The 18250-nt window shown below is 45.3% G+C and overlaps 1 protein-coding gene across 21 annotated transcripts in view; it reads left to right on the top strand.

Moving 5' to 3' along the window:
- The window catches only part of LOC124044041 (mitogen-activated protein kinase kinase kinase kinase 4-like), a 96965-nt gene that overhangs the window by 70659 nt on the left and 8056 nt on the right, over nt 1-18250 (top strand). For 4 of the 21 annotated variants that reach the window (XM_046363373.1, XM_046363371.1, XM_046363375.1 and 1 more), the window contains 15 exons: nt 274-414; nt 1891-2136; nt 3965-4071; nt 6764-6912; nt 7184-7281; nt 7499-7507; nt 8212-8390; nt 8535-8652; nt 9291-9587; nt 11676-11790; nt 12561-12728; nt 12828-12971; nt 16687-16821; nt 17733-17833; nt 17975-18124. In XM_046363373.1, coding sequence (XP_046219329.1) covers nt 274-414; nt 1891-2136; nt 3965-4071; nt 6764-6912; nt 7184-7281; nt 7499-7507; nt 8212-8390; nt 8535-8652; nt 9291-9587; nt 11676-11790; nt 12561-12728; nt 12828-12971; nt 16687-16821; nt 17733-17833; nt 17975-18124 — 2157 coding nt within the window. The other 17 variants (XM_046363388.1, XM_046363376.1, XM_046363386.1 and 14 more) reach the window with 11 other exon arrangements.

Genomic DNA, 18250 nt, shown 5'->3' with positions numbered 1-18250 from the left:
TGTTTGTTGACTGTGTTCTGCCAGTAGGCCTCCTTTGATGCACTAATAGATGATGAACAAGCCTCCCCTGTTGTTCTTCATGTCATAATATCTCTCTCTGGTTGTCATGTTGTGGTAATGCTTTCTAGTCCCTGCTAGTGTGCCTGTCTTCATGGTGATCCTAACTGATCTTACTACTGACCCCTCCCAGTGCTGCTGTGGCTCAATCCTCTTTGGCTTGGTGACGGTAAATGACTCTGTCCCTCTCTCTGTCCTTGCTGTATGTCCCTCCAGGCCGATGAGAGGTACCGTAAGAACATCCAAGGATCTCCCCAGGCTGCCCAGGTTAAGGTCCAGCCCCCAGTTCCTCCCCGCGCCGCAGAGACCGTCACTAATGGAAACGCGCCCGCCATGCACAGACCGATGGAAGCCCAGGTAACCACGGCAACCAAGATGGCCTACCGGCAGTAGCTTGTTCCTCCTTTCGCTACACTGTCCTTTTCCTTAATTGTTTTTCCAATCCCTTCTTCTTTCCAAGTAGGTCTAACAGGACGGTCTCTCTCCCTCTCTCTCCCTCTCTCTCCCTCTCTCTCACTCTCTCTCCGGGTTGTGTATCAGTAGTGGGGTCTAACTAGCTACAGTAGACGACTGTTTTTGTGTTCACTATCTTTCTGTTCTCCCCCTCCCTTTGTTCTAGCCTCCGTTCCAGCTGAATTCTTTCACTGTGCGGAGAAATGTGGGCGCTGTTCTCTGTCCCTTAATGATGACATAGTTGAACTTTCTGCTCCCTTTAATGGGTTCCTCCAATGTATTTGATGCTTCCCTGGGTGACAGCCTATCCTCCACCACTGTGTTAGTATGAAGTCCAGGCTGCTTGCTTCTGATCTGGCCACTCACTGTTCAATACCAGCTTCACCCACTCACTCTACCTCTGACTGCCTTCTGTATTATGTGAGTGTGAGTGTATTCATTGCCAGATTGTTGATTGAGATGGTCAATTCTTTATGAAAGTATAGCTGTTACATTGGGACTGTGTGCTAAACAACACAAACACATCCATAATTCATCTTTCTGTTTTCACAGTGACTCAGTATATTTCTCATCTCAACTGCTCAGGGAGAAAGACTCAACCAGCCCAGCATGAATACAGTCATTGTTACAGTTCACTATTCAGGGCAACATTATTTTTTTGGATAATGTCATGGTGATTAGATGAAACATTGTTGAATTTGGTGGCAATGATGATGATGTAATTGATTGCTACATTTTTTAGCAGAGCCATTTAAATGCATCAGTCACTGCACTCGTTAGTGACACGTCATTAGAGACAGATATGAAGCGTGATGACATGGGCTCGTTACAAAAGACTCATTTGTTGAGGGATATGTCTCTTTCTATGGGGCTTCATGTCTGAGGGCTTCTCAGTACATATTTGAAAGTAATAGGACATGGAATAATTTCAGCTATAAACCTAGTATTGATATGTTCCTATTGGATGATACTCTTCTCAGTTACTTTTCAGCAAAAAAGTATCCTTGAATATGTGCATGCCATATGTGTGACTGTGTCTGTCCATGCATGATGCTAGCTCATCTGTGTATGCCTTGTTTATGTGATCCATGCTCATTCTCACAACTGGTGATTAGACTGAAGCTTCATGAGCACCAAAACAGGTAGAGCTGCCATTGGCTGTCTGTGATGTGAACCAATCAAATCTGTCTTCCTCAGACTTCATATTGGTTGCATGACTGCTCCACCCATTTTTATGCTTCCTGAAGCTTCCGTATCCAATCACTGTATGCTGCCTGTGTTTGTGGTCTTGTTCTCTTGTTATCTCTCTCCTCCTCCCCCATTCCTCCCAATGTTTCCTTCCCCTCTGATGAACCCCGTCTGTCTATCTGTCTCTGGAAGGTCCAATGGTCCCACCTGTCCGCTCTAAAGAACAGCATCGCCACTCCCCCTGTTGTCTCACGCTCTCATTCCTTCAGTGAGCCCATCGTCCCTGGTTTTACACACCTCAACCTACGCTCTCAGGAGCAGCACCATCAACCTGCACCATCATCATCATCATCGCCCGCACACACTGACCTGCAGCCCCACCCGCAGCCTAGGGCCACTCCCCTCGAGAAGGCCCCCACAGACGACTCCCCTCCCAGGGTAAGAACAGGCCTATCCCCTGGCAAAGGAGAGTAGACTGTTAGTCATTTGACGACTTTACTTGGAAGTCTGAACTGTAGACAGGTAGACTGGTAGTCACTAGATGGCCATGCTGGAGAGGACAATACTGGAGTGAATGAGCAGAGTGACGTTGTCTCAGTAATAGCTAAGATGGGGCGACCTTCTCCTTGAGCTCTGCTGCCCGACCCAAGCCCGACGGGCCCCAACATTATACATTGGGTTAGGGCAGGGTAAGGCTTATTTTTTCATCAGTAACTAGGGTACGGGCAGGGCTCGGGTATCACTAAATTGATCGCTAACATTTTGAAGCTGAGCCATTTGCTCATGCTCTGCTGCGCTGTACAGTCATATCTGACTAAGATCATAACATGGCATCAGAAGTGCTTCAACCTAATAAAATATAAAACAGGAGAGATTATTTCACTGAAAATAATTGTTGCTTGAATTTTGAGTGATGAAAGTAGCCAACAGCTAACTGCTCTCTGTCTCGTCATTGGGGCGGCAGGTTAGCCTAGTGGTTAGAGCGTTGGACTAGTAACCGGAAGGTTGCAAGTTCAAATCCCCGAGCTGACAAGGTACAAATCTGTCGTTCTGCCCCTGAACAGGCAGTTAACCACTGTTCCTAAACCGTCATTGAAAATAAGAATTTGTTCTTAACTGACTTGCCTAGTTAATTAAAGGTATAATTTAAATAAAAAAATTGAGCAGCCCAAGCGGAACTGTTGCTGTGGAGACTCTCAGACCCAGAGCCGCCATGAAAAAAGCACATACAGAGTGCATGAGCGAGTGACGGACAGAGAGGAGCAGCTAATGGATTTACTAATGGAGGAAGTTATTTCTGATTTCGGGTTTTGAGCAGGGCCGGGCCTTCAATATGTCAGAATCAATCGGACCTTAACGTCGCGGACATGGCTCAGGCTCTGACTTAAAATTCAAGCCTGTGCAGGGCTCTACCACCTCCTCACCCTGGCCTGCTGAGAGGATTCAGAGAGAGCAGAACGTTATGAAAGGATTAGAGGTCCATTTTCTGTTCTCTATTCCCCCTCTATTGTCTCTCCTCACAGAACCCTCCCTCGTTCAGCCTCCCAGACCTCAGAAAGAGACTGTTTTAAAAATAGCAGAGAAAGAAAGCTGCAGCAGCAATCACTTGAAGTTTAGAAATGCTCCCAAATGAATGGGACGCTGGAGGCTACCCCCCCCCCCCCCCCCCCATCTGCACAAATTAGAGGTGGAAGTATTGTCCTCTCTTCACATAGGGCCTACCTATCAAACATCACTTCCTCTTCCCTGGTGAGGTATGAGTATGTCATTTCCTGTTCTGCCCCCTCCACTTCCCAAACGAGCCTCTGTTAGTGTCTCAAATCAATGTCAGTGTTAGTATTCCTTCTGAATGGAGAGGCTGTTTGTTCTGCTCTGCTTTGGATGCTGTGCCCTGTTCTTGGGCTATTTTCCCTCCTGTCCCCTGGAAACTACTACAGAGGAATGCTAACAAATCAATAATATAACCTGACAACTGTGTTTGTGTTAAGTCAGGGGTTGATAAGGGGAAGAGTGTGGATATAATGCCGCCTTTTTCTGTGTATCAGACCTAACTCTTTCAGTGGGGTGACTTTACACAGTGTGGGTATAGGGGAACATCATTTGGACATTGTAGAAACGTTGTCGGGACCTTGTAAGGATGTCTTAAAAGTGTGTCTAGCATTTGTGCTCCTGGCACCCCTATGTCACGCTCTCTCGTGCATACACGCGCTCCGAGTGTGTGTGTCCGTAGAGTTTGTGTGAGAGCTGGCATCTGTCTGTATGGAAGGTTCCTGTGAGGACAACGTCCCGGTCTCCAGTACTGTCATGCAGGGACTCTCCTTTCCATGGCAATGCCACACCTAGCAACCCGGTGAGCCAGAGGAAAGCCAGCAGGTACCTTTTCATGTCCCTCTTTCTATCTGCCCTTTCTCTGTCTTTCTCTGTCCATCTCTCTGTGTCTGTCTCCCCCTCTTGTGCTGTTTCACCATCCCCCTCTCCTTTCCTCTTCTTTTCGAGTGTTGAGTACTGTAATGTAAAACCTCTTCACTGTGTGTCTATCTGTTCTCTGTGGAGTCCTGGTCTTCTCTGTGTGTGGATAATGTGTGTCTGTCTGTTCTCTGTCTGGTTCTCTGTGGAGTCCTGGTCTCTGTGGAGTCTGGTGTGTGGATACTGTGTGTCTGTCTGTTCTCTGTGGAGTCCTGGTCTTCTCTGTGTGTGGATACTGTGTGTCTGTCTGTTCTCTGTGGAGTCCTGGTCTTCTCTGTGTGTGGATACTGTGTGTCTGTCTGTTCTCTGTGGAGTCCTGGTCTTCTCTGTGTGTGGATACTGTGTGTCTGTCTGTTCTCTGTGGAGTCCTGGTCTTCTCTGTGTGTGGATACTGTGTGTCTGTCTGTTCTCTGTGGAGTCCTGGTCTTCTCTGTGTGTGGATACTGTGTGTCTGTCTGTTCTCTGTGGAGTCCTGGTCTTCTCTGTGTGTGGATACTGTGTGTCTGTCTGTTCTCTGTGGAGTCCTGGTCTTCTCTGTGTGTGGATACTGTGTGTCTGTCTGTTCTCTGTGGAGTCCTGGTCTTCTCTGTGTGTGGATACTGTGTGTCTGTCTGTTCTCTGTGGAGTCCTGGTCTTCTCTGTGTGTGGATACTGTGTGTCTGTCTGTTCTCTGTGGAGTCCTGGTCTTCTGTCTGTGTGTGGGATACTGTGTGTCTGTCTGTTCTCTGTGGAGTCCTGGTCTTCTCTGTGTGTGGATACTGTGTGTCTGTCTGTTCTCTGTGGAGTCCTGGTCTTCTCTGTGTGTGGATACTGTGTGTCTGTCTGTTCTCTGTGGAGTCCTGGTCTTCTCTGTGTGTGTGTGTGGATAGTCCTGGTCTTCTCTGTGTGTGGATACTGTGTGTCTGTCTGTTCTCTGTGGAATCCTGGTCTTCTCTGTGTGTGGATACTGTGTGTCTGTCTGTTCTCTGTGGAGTCCTGGTCTACTCTGTGTGTGGATACTGTGTGGGAGGATTTTATGTAACATTATTCACTGCTCTGCCCTGTGATACATATCCTTGTCTCCTATTTGTGTGTGTGTGCACACCTTTTCTCTCTTAGCAATTCTCAATAATGCTGAGCTTCATCTCCTGTAAGACTTTGTGTGCATGTCTGCTAAATGACTTAAATGTAATATAATGTAATGTCTATGAAAATGTATGCGTCTATATGTCTGCCTATTAAAATGTACCGTACCAGGCAAAAGTTTGGACACCTACAGGTTTTTTCTTTATTTTTACCATTTTCAACATTGTAGAATAATAGTGAAGACAACAAAACTATGAAATAACACATATGGAATCATGTAGTAACCAAATAAAATATATTTGAGATTTGAGATTCTGCAAAGTAGCCACCCCTTTTGTATTGATAACAGATCTGCACACTCTTGACATTCTCTCAACCAGCTTCATGAGGTAGTCACCTGGAATGCATTTCAATTAACAGGTGTGCTTTTGTTAATTGTTAATTTGTGAAATTTCTTTCCTTCTTAATGCGTTTGAGCCAATCAGTTGTGTTGTGACAAGGTAGGGGTGGTATACAGAGAATAGCCCTATTTGGTTAAAGACTAAGTCCATATTATGGCAAGAACAGTTCAAATAAGCAAAGAGAAACGACAGTCCATCAATACTTTAAGACATGAAGGTCAGTAATCACGGGAATTTTCAAAAACGTTGAAAGTTTCTTCAAGTGCAGTCGCAAAACCCATCAGGCTCTACGAGGAAACTGGCTCTCAAGAGGTCCACCACAGGAAAGGAAGACCCAGAGTTACCTCTACTGATGAGGAGAAGTTCATTAGAGTTAACTTATTATTATTATTATTAACTTCACCTCAGATTGCAGCCAAAATAAATACTTCAGAGAGTTCAAGTAACAGACACATCTCATCATCATCTGTTCAGAGGAGACTGTGAGAATCATGTCTTCATGGTCGAATTGCTGCAAAGAAACCACTACTAAAGGACACCAATAATAAGAAGACGCTTGGGTCAAGAAAAACGAGCAACGGACATCAGACTGGTGGAAACCTGTCCTTTGGTTTGATGAGTCCAAATGAGAGATTTTGGTTCCAACCGCCGTGTCTTATTGAGAAGCAGAGTAGGTGAACGGATGATCTCCGCATGTGTGGTTCCCACTGTGAAGCATGGAGTAGGAGGTGTGATGGTGTGGGGGTGCTTTGCTGATGACATTGTTGGTGATTTATTTGAATTCAAGGCATTCTGCAGCGATACGCCATCCCATCTGGTTTGTGCTTAGCCGGACTATCATTTGTTTTTCAACAATGAGTTGGACCGCAGAGTGACGGAAAAGCAGCCAACAAGTGCTCAGCATTGGTGGGATCTCCTTCAAGACTGTTGGAAAAGCATTCCAGATGAAGCTGGTTGAGAGAATACCAAGAGTGTGAAAGCTGTCATCAAGGCAAAGGGTGGCTACTTTCAAGAATATAAAATATAAGAGATATTTTGATTTGTTTAACACTAACACTAACAATATGCCATTTCATTGTTTTGAAGTCTTTGCCTATATGTAAAGTATGTGTGTCTATAATCTCTCTCCACAGTGCTGCTGCGGAGCCGCGTCTGCTGTGGGAGCGGGTGGAGAAGCTGGTCCCCAGGTCAGGCAGTGGTAGTAGTGGTAGTACTGGCACTTCCTCTGGCTCCAGTAACTCCAGCTCTCACAGCGGCTCAGGGGAGAGATTCAGAGCCCGCTGTGAGTCTTATGTTCCCCTGATACACACACACACATGCATAGTCTCATGAGGAGTTCCTCACATACACACTCTCAAGACACACACACATAACTATTGTATACAAAGTACCCAATTATTGGTAATCAAATGATAATACATTTAGCACCACATTGCAGCATTGGATTACAGTATATGATTCATTAGAGTACATTAGCCATTGAATACACCACAAAAAATTCTGCACATAGCTCTTTAGTTTACTGACCGGTATCCCCGCTGTCCCCCTCTCAGCGTCATCAAAGTCTGAGGGTTCTCCCCTTCAGCGCCCAGAGCATGCTGGGAAAACCCCAGAGGAGAGGAAGGAATTGGTCAGACCTAACCAACCGGTGGTGAGATCTTACCCCCGTAAAACTGTTGGACTAGCTGACTAGTGTACTAGCTAGTGTACTAACTGGTGTTGAACGAGACCAAGTGTTGTGACAATTCACAAAGCGGTGGAAATAACAGTTTTGAGTGGGAATGATGGTTTTACAATGATCTGACATAGTTATTTTTGTCTTTCGCCCTTTGCGCTGTGGATTACTGGCACTCATGTGAATTCTGTAGGGGGAAATGGTAAGCTAGAGTGAAATAGAGCGTGTTTGTACTGACAATCTCATTGGCTGAAGGGTTCTGTACTAATGACTTGCCTCTCTCCTGATTGGTGCTATTTTACTCATGCTCCTTTTAACGTCTCCTCCCCCATACTTCTTATATTTCTTTCTATTGGATCATTCAATCTCTCTCATGCTTGCAGCCCCTTCATTCCTCGTATGCTCGGGTCTGGTCTTGTCATCTGATGACTCACTAACCTCTTCCAGCCTTGTGGACAGATTGGAATTATGGCAGCAGTGTGTTATTACTCATGTGGCGGCAGGTACCCTAGCGGGTACCCCGAGCTGACAAGGTAAAAATCTGTTCTTTTGCCCCTGAACAAGGCAGTTAACCCACTGTTCCTAGGCCATCATTGAAAATAAGGATTTGTTCTTAACTGACTTGCCTAGTTAAATACAAAAATCTATTTTCTCATCTCCTGTTGGATTTGCTACTCACCGGCTCTCTCCTCATTGGCTGGAGCACCTGTGACTTCACTTCCTCCCCAGGCAGCTTCCTGCATCCTGTCTCCTGCATTTAACCCTGCGAATGTCCCGGCAAAACAAATCCACAACCCGGAAAACGAGAGCTAAAAGAGAGAGAGAGAGAGAGAGACTGAAAGAGAGAGAGAAGAGGAAGGAAACCGAATTTGACCTCTAACCTCTGATCCCCACCCTCCTTTCTAGGACCTGACGGCACTGGCCAAAGAGCTGCGTGCAGTGGAGGATGTTCCACGCCCCCACAAGGTGACGGACTACTCCTCATCCAGTGAAGAGTCGGGCACCACAGATGAGGATGATGATGAAGAGGTGGACCAGGAGGGGGGGGAGGAGTCTACCTCAGGACCAGAGGACTCTCGGGCTGTGTACGTATTGGAGGACCTGTACCTGAACCCCAACCCTATCCCTACTCATAATTACATCATATTGCAATGACATTTGAGCGTGTGAAGGAAAATGAATGTGATTAGAACAATCTCTTCCTGATTCTCTATTTATGCCACCTCCAGCTCTTCGAGGCTGAGCAACGGTGAGACGGAGTCAGTGAAGACTATGATCGTTCACGAGGAGGGCGAGAGTGATGCTAAAACCACACCCTGTAAAGATGGCACTCTGATTGTCAGACCGGTAAGGCCAACATCCAGGCCACCCCATCCACCTCTCTTATAACAACATATCAGTCACACACTGTAAACCCTTTTAGTTATTTTATTGTGATATTTCACTCATTTGTCCTTTTATGGTTTATCCACTGTGTTTAATATTGTATTGGACCTTGCTTTGTTATTTGTTCTCTCATTGTTTTCTTTGTGTTGCTGGTGAAGCCAATGGGTCAGGGTTAGATGCACACATGACTGTAAGTCGCTTTGGATAAAAGCGTCTGCTAAATGGCATATATTATATTAGAATGGAAAGGGCTTTGTTAACCTGAAGAAATGCACCCACTCCCAGTATTAACCACCGGTTCTCCCATTGGACGACAGCATAGTCCTGCAACAGATTGAACATCATAAAATGCCTCCAATAAAGTCCTAAAGTCCTAGAAATAATATAGAGTAAAATTACACTGTTGATCTCTGTTATTGACAATTCTCTTTCACTTAATCCCCAAATGAATGTGTCTGAAGTCTCTTACAGTAGTAGACTGTAGCTTCAGTAGACTACTTCAGTAGACTAGCCTTCCCTTAACACAAGTAGCCAATAGAATCCCTCCTCCTCAGGGAAAGAAACTTAGACCCAAAGTGTGCCCCTGTTCTTACTTCCAGAGTGCAGGTGACAGCAAAAAGCGACCTGTCCCCAGCCCTGGTCAAGGCCCTGTCCTTGGCTTTGTCCCCAGCCCCGGGCTAATTCACCCTGCCCTCCAGGGCCACCCCGTTCTCCAAGGCCACCAGGAGAGAAATGGCTTTGCAGGCCGCATTCACCTCCTGCCTGACCTGATCCAGCAGAGCCACCACTCCCCCTCCTCCTCTGCCTCCTCCTCCCCCTCCTCCTCCAGCCTGACCAGCCCCACCATGTCAATGTCCCCCCAGAGCCCCCTGGACAAGCTCAGCATGCTACTGGAGGTATGTCCCTCTTAGCCTCCTTCTGGCCCATGGTCCAACCTCAGGCCTGGGTCTGTTAGTAACTGGTTGCATCTGGTGGTGCTCTCTCTGTCTCTGGCCACCTGGTGGTGTTGTCTCTTCTCTCTCTCTCTCTGGACACCTAGTGGTGTTCTCTCTCTGGCCACCTAGTGGTGGTCTCTGGTCACCTGATGGTGGTCTCTTTCTTTCTTTCTCTCTCTCTCTCTCTCTGGACACCTAGTGGTGTTCTCTCTCTGGCCACCTAGTGGTGGTCTCTGGTCACCTGATGGTGGTCTCTCTCTCTCTCTCTCTCTCTCTCTCTCTCTCTCTCTCTCTCTCTCTCTCTCTCTCTCTCTCTCTCTCTCTCTCTCTCTCTCTCTCTCTCTCTCTCTCGACACCTAGTGGTGTTGTCTCCAGTGGCGGTTCTAGACCATTTCAACTGGGGGGGCCAAGCAGGGGCCAGTTGTACTATTAGAGGGGTCAGTTACATTAGACGTTATTGTTGTCATCGTTGTCTTCACTGCATTGCAGGCAAAAGACCATGTTCATAATCGTCATTGTTGCCACTGTCTGTTTAATAACGGATGTAAAAAAAAAAGAACGATAGCAAAAATGTGTTATGTAAAAATGATTTCATACTCCACATTTAGGGGGGCCACAAGGGGGTCCAAAATTGTTGTCACAGGGGCACTGCCCCCCCCCCCACCCCCAGAACTGCCACTGGTTGTCTCTCTCTCTCTCTCTCTCTCTCTCTCTCTCTCTCTCTGGCCACCTAGTGGTGTTGTCTCTCTCTCTCTCTGGCCACCTAATGGTGTTTTCTCTCTCTCTCTCTCTCTCTCTCTCTCTCTCTCTCTCTCTCTCTCTCTCTCTCTCTCTGGCCACCTAGTGGTGTTCTCTCCCCTCTCTCTCTCTGGCCACCTAGTGGTGTTCTCTCTCTCTCTCTCTCTCTCTCTCTCTCTCTCTCTCTCTCTCTCTCTCTCTCTCTCTCTCTCTCTCTCTCTCTGGCCACCTAGTGGTGTTCTCTCTCTCTCTCTCTCTCTGGCCACCTAGTGGTGTTCTCTCTCTCTCTCTCTCTGGCCACCTAGTGGTGTTCTCTCCCTCTCTCTCTCTCTCTCTCTGGCCACCTAGTGGTGTTCTCTCCCTCTCTCTCTCTCTCTGGCCACCTAGTGGTGTTCTCTCTCTCTCTCTCTCTCTCTCTCTCTCTCTCTCTCTCTCTCTCTGGCCACCTGGTAGTTCTCGCTCTCTCTCGCTCTCTGGCCAGCTAGTGGTGTTCTCCTGCTCTCTGGCCACCTGGTAGTTCTCGCTCTCTCTCGCTCTCTGGCCAGCTAGTGGTGTTCTCCTGCTCTCTGGCCACCTAGTGGTTATCTCTCTCTGGCCACCTTTTCTGAGTGCAACAACTACTCTAGTTTCTTCCAAGCTCTGTAGGTGTGGTGTTTCTCCCCCCTAAAAAATATTTTATTTTGATCAAGTTTATGGAATTTTACATAATTTCTTATTTTTCATACTTTTTTTTAGATTAGGATTGTGCTGGCTTATCCACTTTTCCGAAGCACAGCCCTCACACCACTAGAGGGATATCCGCAAACATATCCCGGAGGCACATTTTGATTATTATTTGTGGCTTTTAGTCACAGATGATTAAAGACATATTCCAGAAACCCTCGTTGGACTAGGCTACAACATAGCATATTTCAGGAATAAACACAGGTAATTATTTTACCATGAAAAGCCATTCCTTGAGATATGTTTTTGTTCCTCAACTTGTGTTATTACCTTAACATTCCATCTGTTTTACCCACCACCATAGATACTTCTTGTTTTTGCCTGTTTCTCTTTAATTCACTGTGTGATTTTGTGAATTGTTTTTCCTGTACCTGATTTCTCTATACTCCTTACACCTGCCCCAGTTTCTTGGTTCTGTATTTCTATTTTTTTGTTTTGTGGTATTTATGGAGCTATGGGAAATGGTGTTTCATGTTTATACGTACACAAACTGCTGCCATTGTAGCCTTGGTCTAGGAGTTGGCTGGTAAGTCAATGACATAATGATTCTATATGTCTATATGTTATTCTATTTACCTGCTTCTCTAGAGCCATTCTTCCAGCAACAGCATGCAGAAGCACAAGTCCTCCTCCTCCTTCACTCCCTTTATTGATCCACGCCTCCTCCAGGTCTCTCCATCCGGCGCCGCTCTCAATAACCTGGGTAAGCCCCTCCCACCAGCTCCCAGCCCTCCTATTGGGCGACCATCAGTATCTGAGGGGTTCTCTCCAGTGTCAACAAACCTTGTGTTTCTGAGGCAACACCAGAGAACACCCGTTTATTCCAAACAAACGTTATAGAAACGTATACTAAATATAGAACATTTATAGAGATGTATACTAAATATAGAACATTTATAGAGATGAATACTAAATATAGAACATTTATAGAGATGTATTCTAAATATAGAACATTTATAGAGATGTATACTAAATATAGAACATTTATAGAGATGTATTCTAAATATAGAACATTTATAGAGATGAATACTAAATATAGAACATTTATAGAGATGTATACTAAATATAGAACATTTATAGAGATGTATACTAAATATAGAACATTTATAGAGATGTATACTAAATATAGAACATTTATAGAGATGTATACTAAATATAGAACATTTATAGAGATGTATTCTAAATATAGAACATTTATAGAGATGAATACTAAATATAGAACATTTATAGAGATGTATACTAAATATAGAACATTTATAGAGATGTATACTAAATATAGAACATTTATAGAAACGTATACTAAATATAGAACATTTATAGAAACGTATACTAAATATAGAACATTTATAGAAACGTATACTAAATATAGAACATTTATAGAAACGTATACTAAATATACAGAACTGAATATATATGGTAGTAATACATAATCAGTTTGTATTTCCAACTGAATCCCTTCCTTGTCCTCTGCAGCTTTTGGGAACGACGCTAGGCTGGCAGAGGCACTGAGGGCGGACCCGTCACGTAAAGGCTCCGTGGTCAATGTGAACCCTGTCAACACACGACCTCAAAGCGACACCCCAGAGATCCGCAAGTATAAGAAGAGGTTTAACTCTGAGATCCTGTGTGCAGCACTTTGGGGTGAGTGGTCACAATTATCTCTGCTATGTAGTTATCACAGTAATATTAGTCTTCACTACCAGGTGACAGCAATCTAAATGCAAAACTGTGTGTGTGTAGGAGTGAACCTCCTGGTGGGCACAGAGAGTGGTCTGATGCTGCTGGACCGTAGCGGTCAGGGGAAGGTCTACCCCCTAATCAGCCGACGCCGCTTCCAACAGATGGACGTACTAGAGGGACTCAACGTCCTGGTCACTATATCAGGTACACACACACACACACACACAGTTACTATACATAGATGGAAATACAGACATTCAAACACGTGCGCGACACACACACACACTATTATACACATTTACTACACGTACATGGCTAGGGCTGATTTCCAAGGTTTTACTGCTAACCTACAAGGGATTACATGGGCTTGCTCCTATCTATCTCTCTGATTTGGTCCTGCCGTACATACCTACATGTACACTACTGTCACAAGACGCAGGCCTCCTAATTGTCCAAAGAATTTCTAAGCAAACAGCTGGAGGCAGGGTTTTCTCCTATAGAGCTCAATTTTCATGGAATGGTCTGCCTATCCATGTGAGAGACGCAGATTTGGTCTCAACCTTGATTAAGTCTTTATTGAAGACTCATCTCTTCAGTAGGTCCTATGATTGAGTGTAGTCTGGTCCAGGGGTGCGAAGGTGAACGGAAAAGCACTGGAGTGACGAACCGCCCTTGCTGTCTCCCCTCTCTCCACTTGGATTCTCTGCCTCTAACCCTATTACGAGGGGTGAGTCACTGGCTTACTGGTGCTCTTCCACGCCGTCCCTAGGAAGGATGCGCCACTTGAGTGGGTTGAGTCACTGACGTGATCTTCCAGTCCGTTTGTACCGTGGGGGAGATCTTTGTGGGCTGTACTCAGCCTTGTCTCAGGGTAGTAAGTTGGTGGTTTGCGGATATCCCTCTAGTGGTGTGGGGGCTGTGCTTCGGAAAAGTGGATTGGGTTATATCCTGCCTGGTTGGCCCTTTCCGAGGGTATCATTGGACAGGGCCACAGTGTCTCCCGACCCCTCCTGTCTCAGCCTCCGGTATCTATGCTGCAATAGTTTAGGTGTCGGGGGGGCTAGGGTCAGTCTGTTATATCTGATGTAGTAATTATCCTGTCTTATCTGGTGTCCTGTGTGAATGTAAGTATGCTCCCTTTAATTCTCCCTCTCCCCTCCCGGAGGACCTAAGCCCTGGGACCATGCCTCAGGACTACCTGTCCTGATGACTCCTTGCTGTCCCCAGTCCACCTGGTTGTGCTGTTGCTCCAGTTTGAACTGTTCTGCCTGTGGCTATGGAACCCTGACCTGTTCATCGGACGTTCTACCTGTCCCAGACCTGCTGTTTTCGACTCTCTCTTCCGCACCTGCTGTCTCGAACTCTGAATGCTCGGCTATGAAAAGCCAACTGACATTTCTCCTGAGGTGCTGACCTGTTGCACCCTCTACAACCACTGTGATTATTATGATTTGATCCTGCTGGTAATCTATGAACGTTTGAACATTTTGGCCATGTTCTGTTATAATCTCCACCCGGCACAGCCAGAAGAGGACTGGCCACCCCTCATAGCCTGGTTCCTCTCTAGGTTTCTTCCTAGGTTCTGGCCTTTCTAGGGAGTTTTTCCTAGCCACTGTGCTTCTACATCTGCATTGCTTGCTGTTTGGGATTTTATGCTGGGTTTCTGTATAGCACTTTGTGACATCTTCTGATGTAAAAAGGGCTTTATAAATACATTTGATTGATAGATGGAAAAACAGACATGCACACAGACGTAAGGGGTCTAAGTGATCTCTCTGAGACCGTTCGTGCAAAGCAGACATAGTGTCTGACTGTAGGTTCCTGCTTCTCTTTCCTGTGCTGTGGTCACATAATTGACTGTAGCAACCATCCAACGCTCGCTGGTCTGTGTCACACAGTGTTGCGTCGGATGTCACAACAGAGGAAATTGAGTAAATGGCCAGTTAGTGTAGGACGTCATACACTGAGTGTCCAAAACGTTAAGAACATGTTGAGTCCAACGCTTCCCACAGCTCTGTCAAGTTGGCTGGTGGACCATTCTTTATACACACGGGAAACTGTTGAATGTGAAAAACCCAGCAGCGTTTAAGTTGTTGATGCAAACCGGTGTGCCTTTTGTCTTGCCCAATCACCCTCTGAATGGCACATGCACAATCCATGTCTCAATTGTCTTAAAGGCTTAAATCCTTCTTAAACCTGTCTCCTCCCCTTCACCTACACTGATTGAAATGGATTTAACAGGTGACATCAATAAGGGATCCTATCTTTTTCACTTGGATTCACCTGGTCAGTCTGTCATGGAAAGAGCAGGTGTTTATAATGTTTTGTACACTCAATTTATACATGTATTGCATGTCACACACACACACACACACACACACACACACACACACACACACACACACACACACACACACACACAAAGATTTCCATGATGGAAACACACACCGATTGCAGTGTCATCCGTCAGTTTGATGTCATATTGCAATGAAGGAAAGAAAGAGTCCATGCTCATGAGACGTGGAGACAACTTGACGTTGCTTCTTCCATTTTTAGCGTAGATAGAAATACTTACGTTTTATCCTTCAAGCCATTGTCGTACTGCATCATTCTCAGTAGATGAATATGAATGTTGTGTGTGACGACTTGTTGGTCAATTCACCGAAAATGTTATTTGTCTTTGAAAATTTCCACAACCTCAATGTACATTCACAAACACAGTTTTCCATTATGTTGCAACGTGTTGTCAAATATATACAGTACAGGTTGTGCAAAAATACAGACCCTGTCAGTTCCTCTGTCCTAGTATTCATAATGTCAATCACAATTGAAAGAAATAATTCAATTCTCTAATTCAAACATTGCTGCAGGGACTTGCATCCATTCAGCCTCGAGCATTAGTGAGGTTGGGAACCGATGTTGGGCGATTAGGTCAGTCTCGCAGTCGGCATTCCAATTCATCCTAAAGGTGTTCGATGGGGTTGAGGTCATGGCTCTGTGCAGGCCAGTCAAGTTCTTCCACACCGATCTCAACAAAAAAATTCTGTATGGACCAAGCTTTGTGCACAGGGGCATTGTCATACTGAAACAGGAAAGGGCCTTCCACAAACTGTTGCCACAAAGTTGGAAGCACAGAACCATCTAGAATGTCACTGTATGCTGTAGTGTTAAGATTTCCCTTCACTGAAACTAAGGGGCTTAGCCCGAACCATGGAAAACAGCCCCAGACCATTATTCCTCCACTAAACTTGACAATTGGTGCTACGCATTCGGGCAGGTAGGTCGCATTTTCCTGGCATCCGCTAAACTCAGATTCGTCTGTTGGACTGCCAGATGGTGAAGCGTGATTCATCACTCCAGAGAACACGTTTCCACTACTCAAGAGTCCAATAGCGGCAAGCTTTACACCACTCCAGCCGATGCCTGTCACTTTGACTAGTTGACTTGTTGGAAAGGTGGCATCCTATGACGGTGCCTCATTGAAAGTCACTGAGCTCTTCAGTAAGGCCATTCTACTGCCAATATTTGTCTATGGAGATTGCATGGCTGTGTACTCGGGTTTTCTACACCTGACAGCAACGGGTGTGGCTGAAATAGCCGAATCCACTAATTTGAAGGGGTGTCCACACAGTTTTTGTATATATTGTGTACCTCCATTCATTGCAATAAGTTTGTACAATAAAACAACCTCTCTCCACCCATTATATGGAAGTAGGATGAAGGTCCCCCTACACACTGATCTTGGGTCAGTTTGGCATGGCCCACACTAATGGTAGATTTGGAGAGCGGAGGCTGATCCTAGATCTGTACCTAAGGGAAACTTCACCCCTGTGCCATTACATTTAGATACTGTATCGTAGGTGCATTGTAGGTACCCAGACCCTTGACTTTTCCCCTTGTCTGACCCTGTCTCGTGCAGGCAAGAAGAACAAGCTGCGTGTTTACTATCTGTCCTGGCTGAGGAACAAGATCCTGCACAACGACCCTGAGGTGGAGAAGAAACAGGGCTGGGTCACTGTGGGAGACCTGGAGGGCGCTGTGCACTACAAAGTTGGTATGTTCCATCTTCAACATGCATCTGGCCAGCAGGGTTAAAAGGATGGGATGTTATGATGTGGGGAGAAAATTCTTTTTTTTTTAGGACCGTTTTTTCATAGAAATGTATGTTATGGTCATGTCTTCATAACATGTTTAGGAACCACCAAAGACTGTTGATTTTTCATATGACCCTCCAAATGAACCAAACAATGTTGTCTCTCAGTTGGTCTTCATCCACTATGTTAGAATCACTATCTTAAAGACAGCCAGAGTAGGGTACATAATACACTGGCACAGCACGTCATGTCATGACCTGGAAGAGAAAGTCCAGAGTTTTGTAATGATAGGTACATGAACTTCCTGGAAGAGACGAGACCAGAATGTTCTGTCTCACGTTCCATCTCCCCAGATTAGTGATGTCACAGGGCAAAGTCCTGAATTTGCTGTTGGAAACCCTGCCTCTCTGTCAGAGCTGTCGGTCAGGCCATCTATGTTCTGCCCATGAGTTTAAGCCTTAGAATCGTATATACTTTTTTGTGGGAAAGTACACAACTGCTTCCTAATACGAAATACCCTCGGTCTACCCAGCAAACTCCATGTCCCAATTCGGTCACTTCTCTGAGTAGGATAATAAGACTGTAATATTATGTCAGCTAAAAGTATTTTGGTAGAATTACATTTCCTACTAATAATAGTACTGGGACTGAAAACTTAAAAACAAGTCTTCTGAACAATTAATCAAATGAAATGTTATTACAATTGCATTGCTTGCACACATTTCACAGTGAGGTTGCATGTAGCACATGTGGCAAATTAAATTTGATTTGATTTTGATACTGTCATTAAAAATGATTGAGGATGCTCTGAATTAACCCTATCAGTTGGCTCCTCATCTTCCTCATGTATCCCAACTGTTTTATTTCCCAGTGAAATACGAGAGGATCAAGTTTTTGGTTCTGGCCCTGAAGAACTCGGTAGAGGTCTATGCATGGGCACCGAAGCCCTACCACAAGTTCATGGCTTTCAAGGTGAACATTAAGGAAACCTAAGATGCCTATGGGAGCTAGTCACTTCCATCTATTCAATCAGTTATGCAGCTATTGTGAATTGTAATGACAATCCTACAATGACACTCACTACTGTATGTGAATGACCTTTGCCCCCTGCAGTCGTTTGGTGACCTGGTGCACAAGCCCCTGCTGGTTGACCTGACGGTGGAGGAAGGTCAGAGATTAAAGGTCATCTATGGCTCCAGTAACGGATTTCATGCCGTTGATGTGGACTCGGGGGCAGTCTACGACATCTACCTGCCCACCCATGTAAAATAAACACTAGTGTCTGTGTATCCTCTCCTCCCTCATCCCCTTCTCTTCTTCCTCTATTTTTCCATGGATAACTTCACTATTGAATTACCATTATTGAATTAACATGGTTCCCCCTCTTTC

This window comes from Oncorhynchus gorbuscha, linkage group LG09 (assembly GCF_021184085.1).
Source record: "Oncorhynchus gorbuscha isolate QuinsamMale2020 ecotype Even-year linkage group LG09, OgorEven_v1.0, whole genome shotgun sequence".
NCBI lineage: Eukaryota > Metazoa > Chordata > Actinopteri > Salmoniformes > Salmonidae > Oncorhynchus > Oncorhynchus gorbuscha.
The sequence above is the reverse complement of the archived record's forward strand: the minus strand, read 5'-3'. Positions and strand labels throughout refer to the sequence as shown.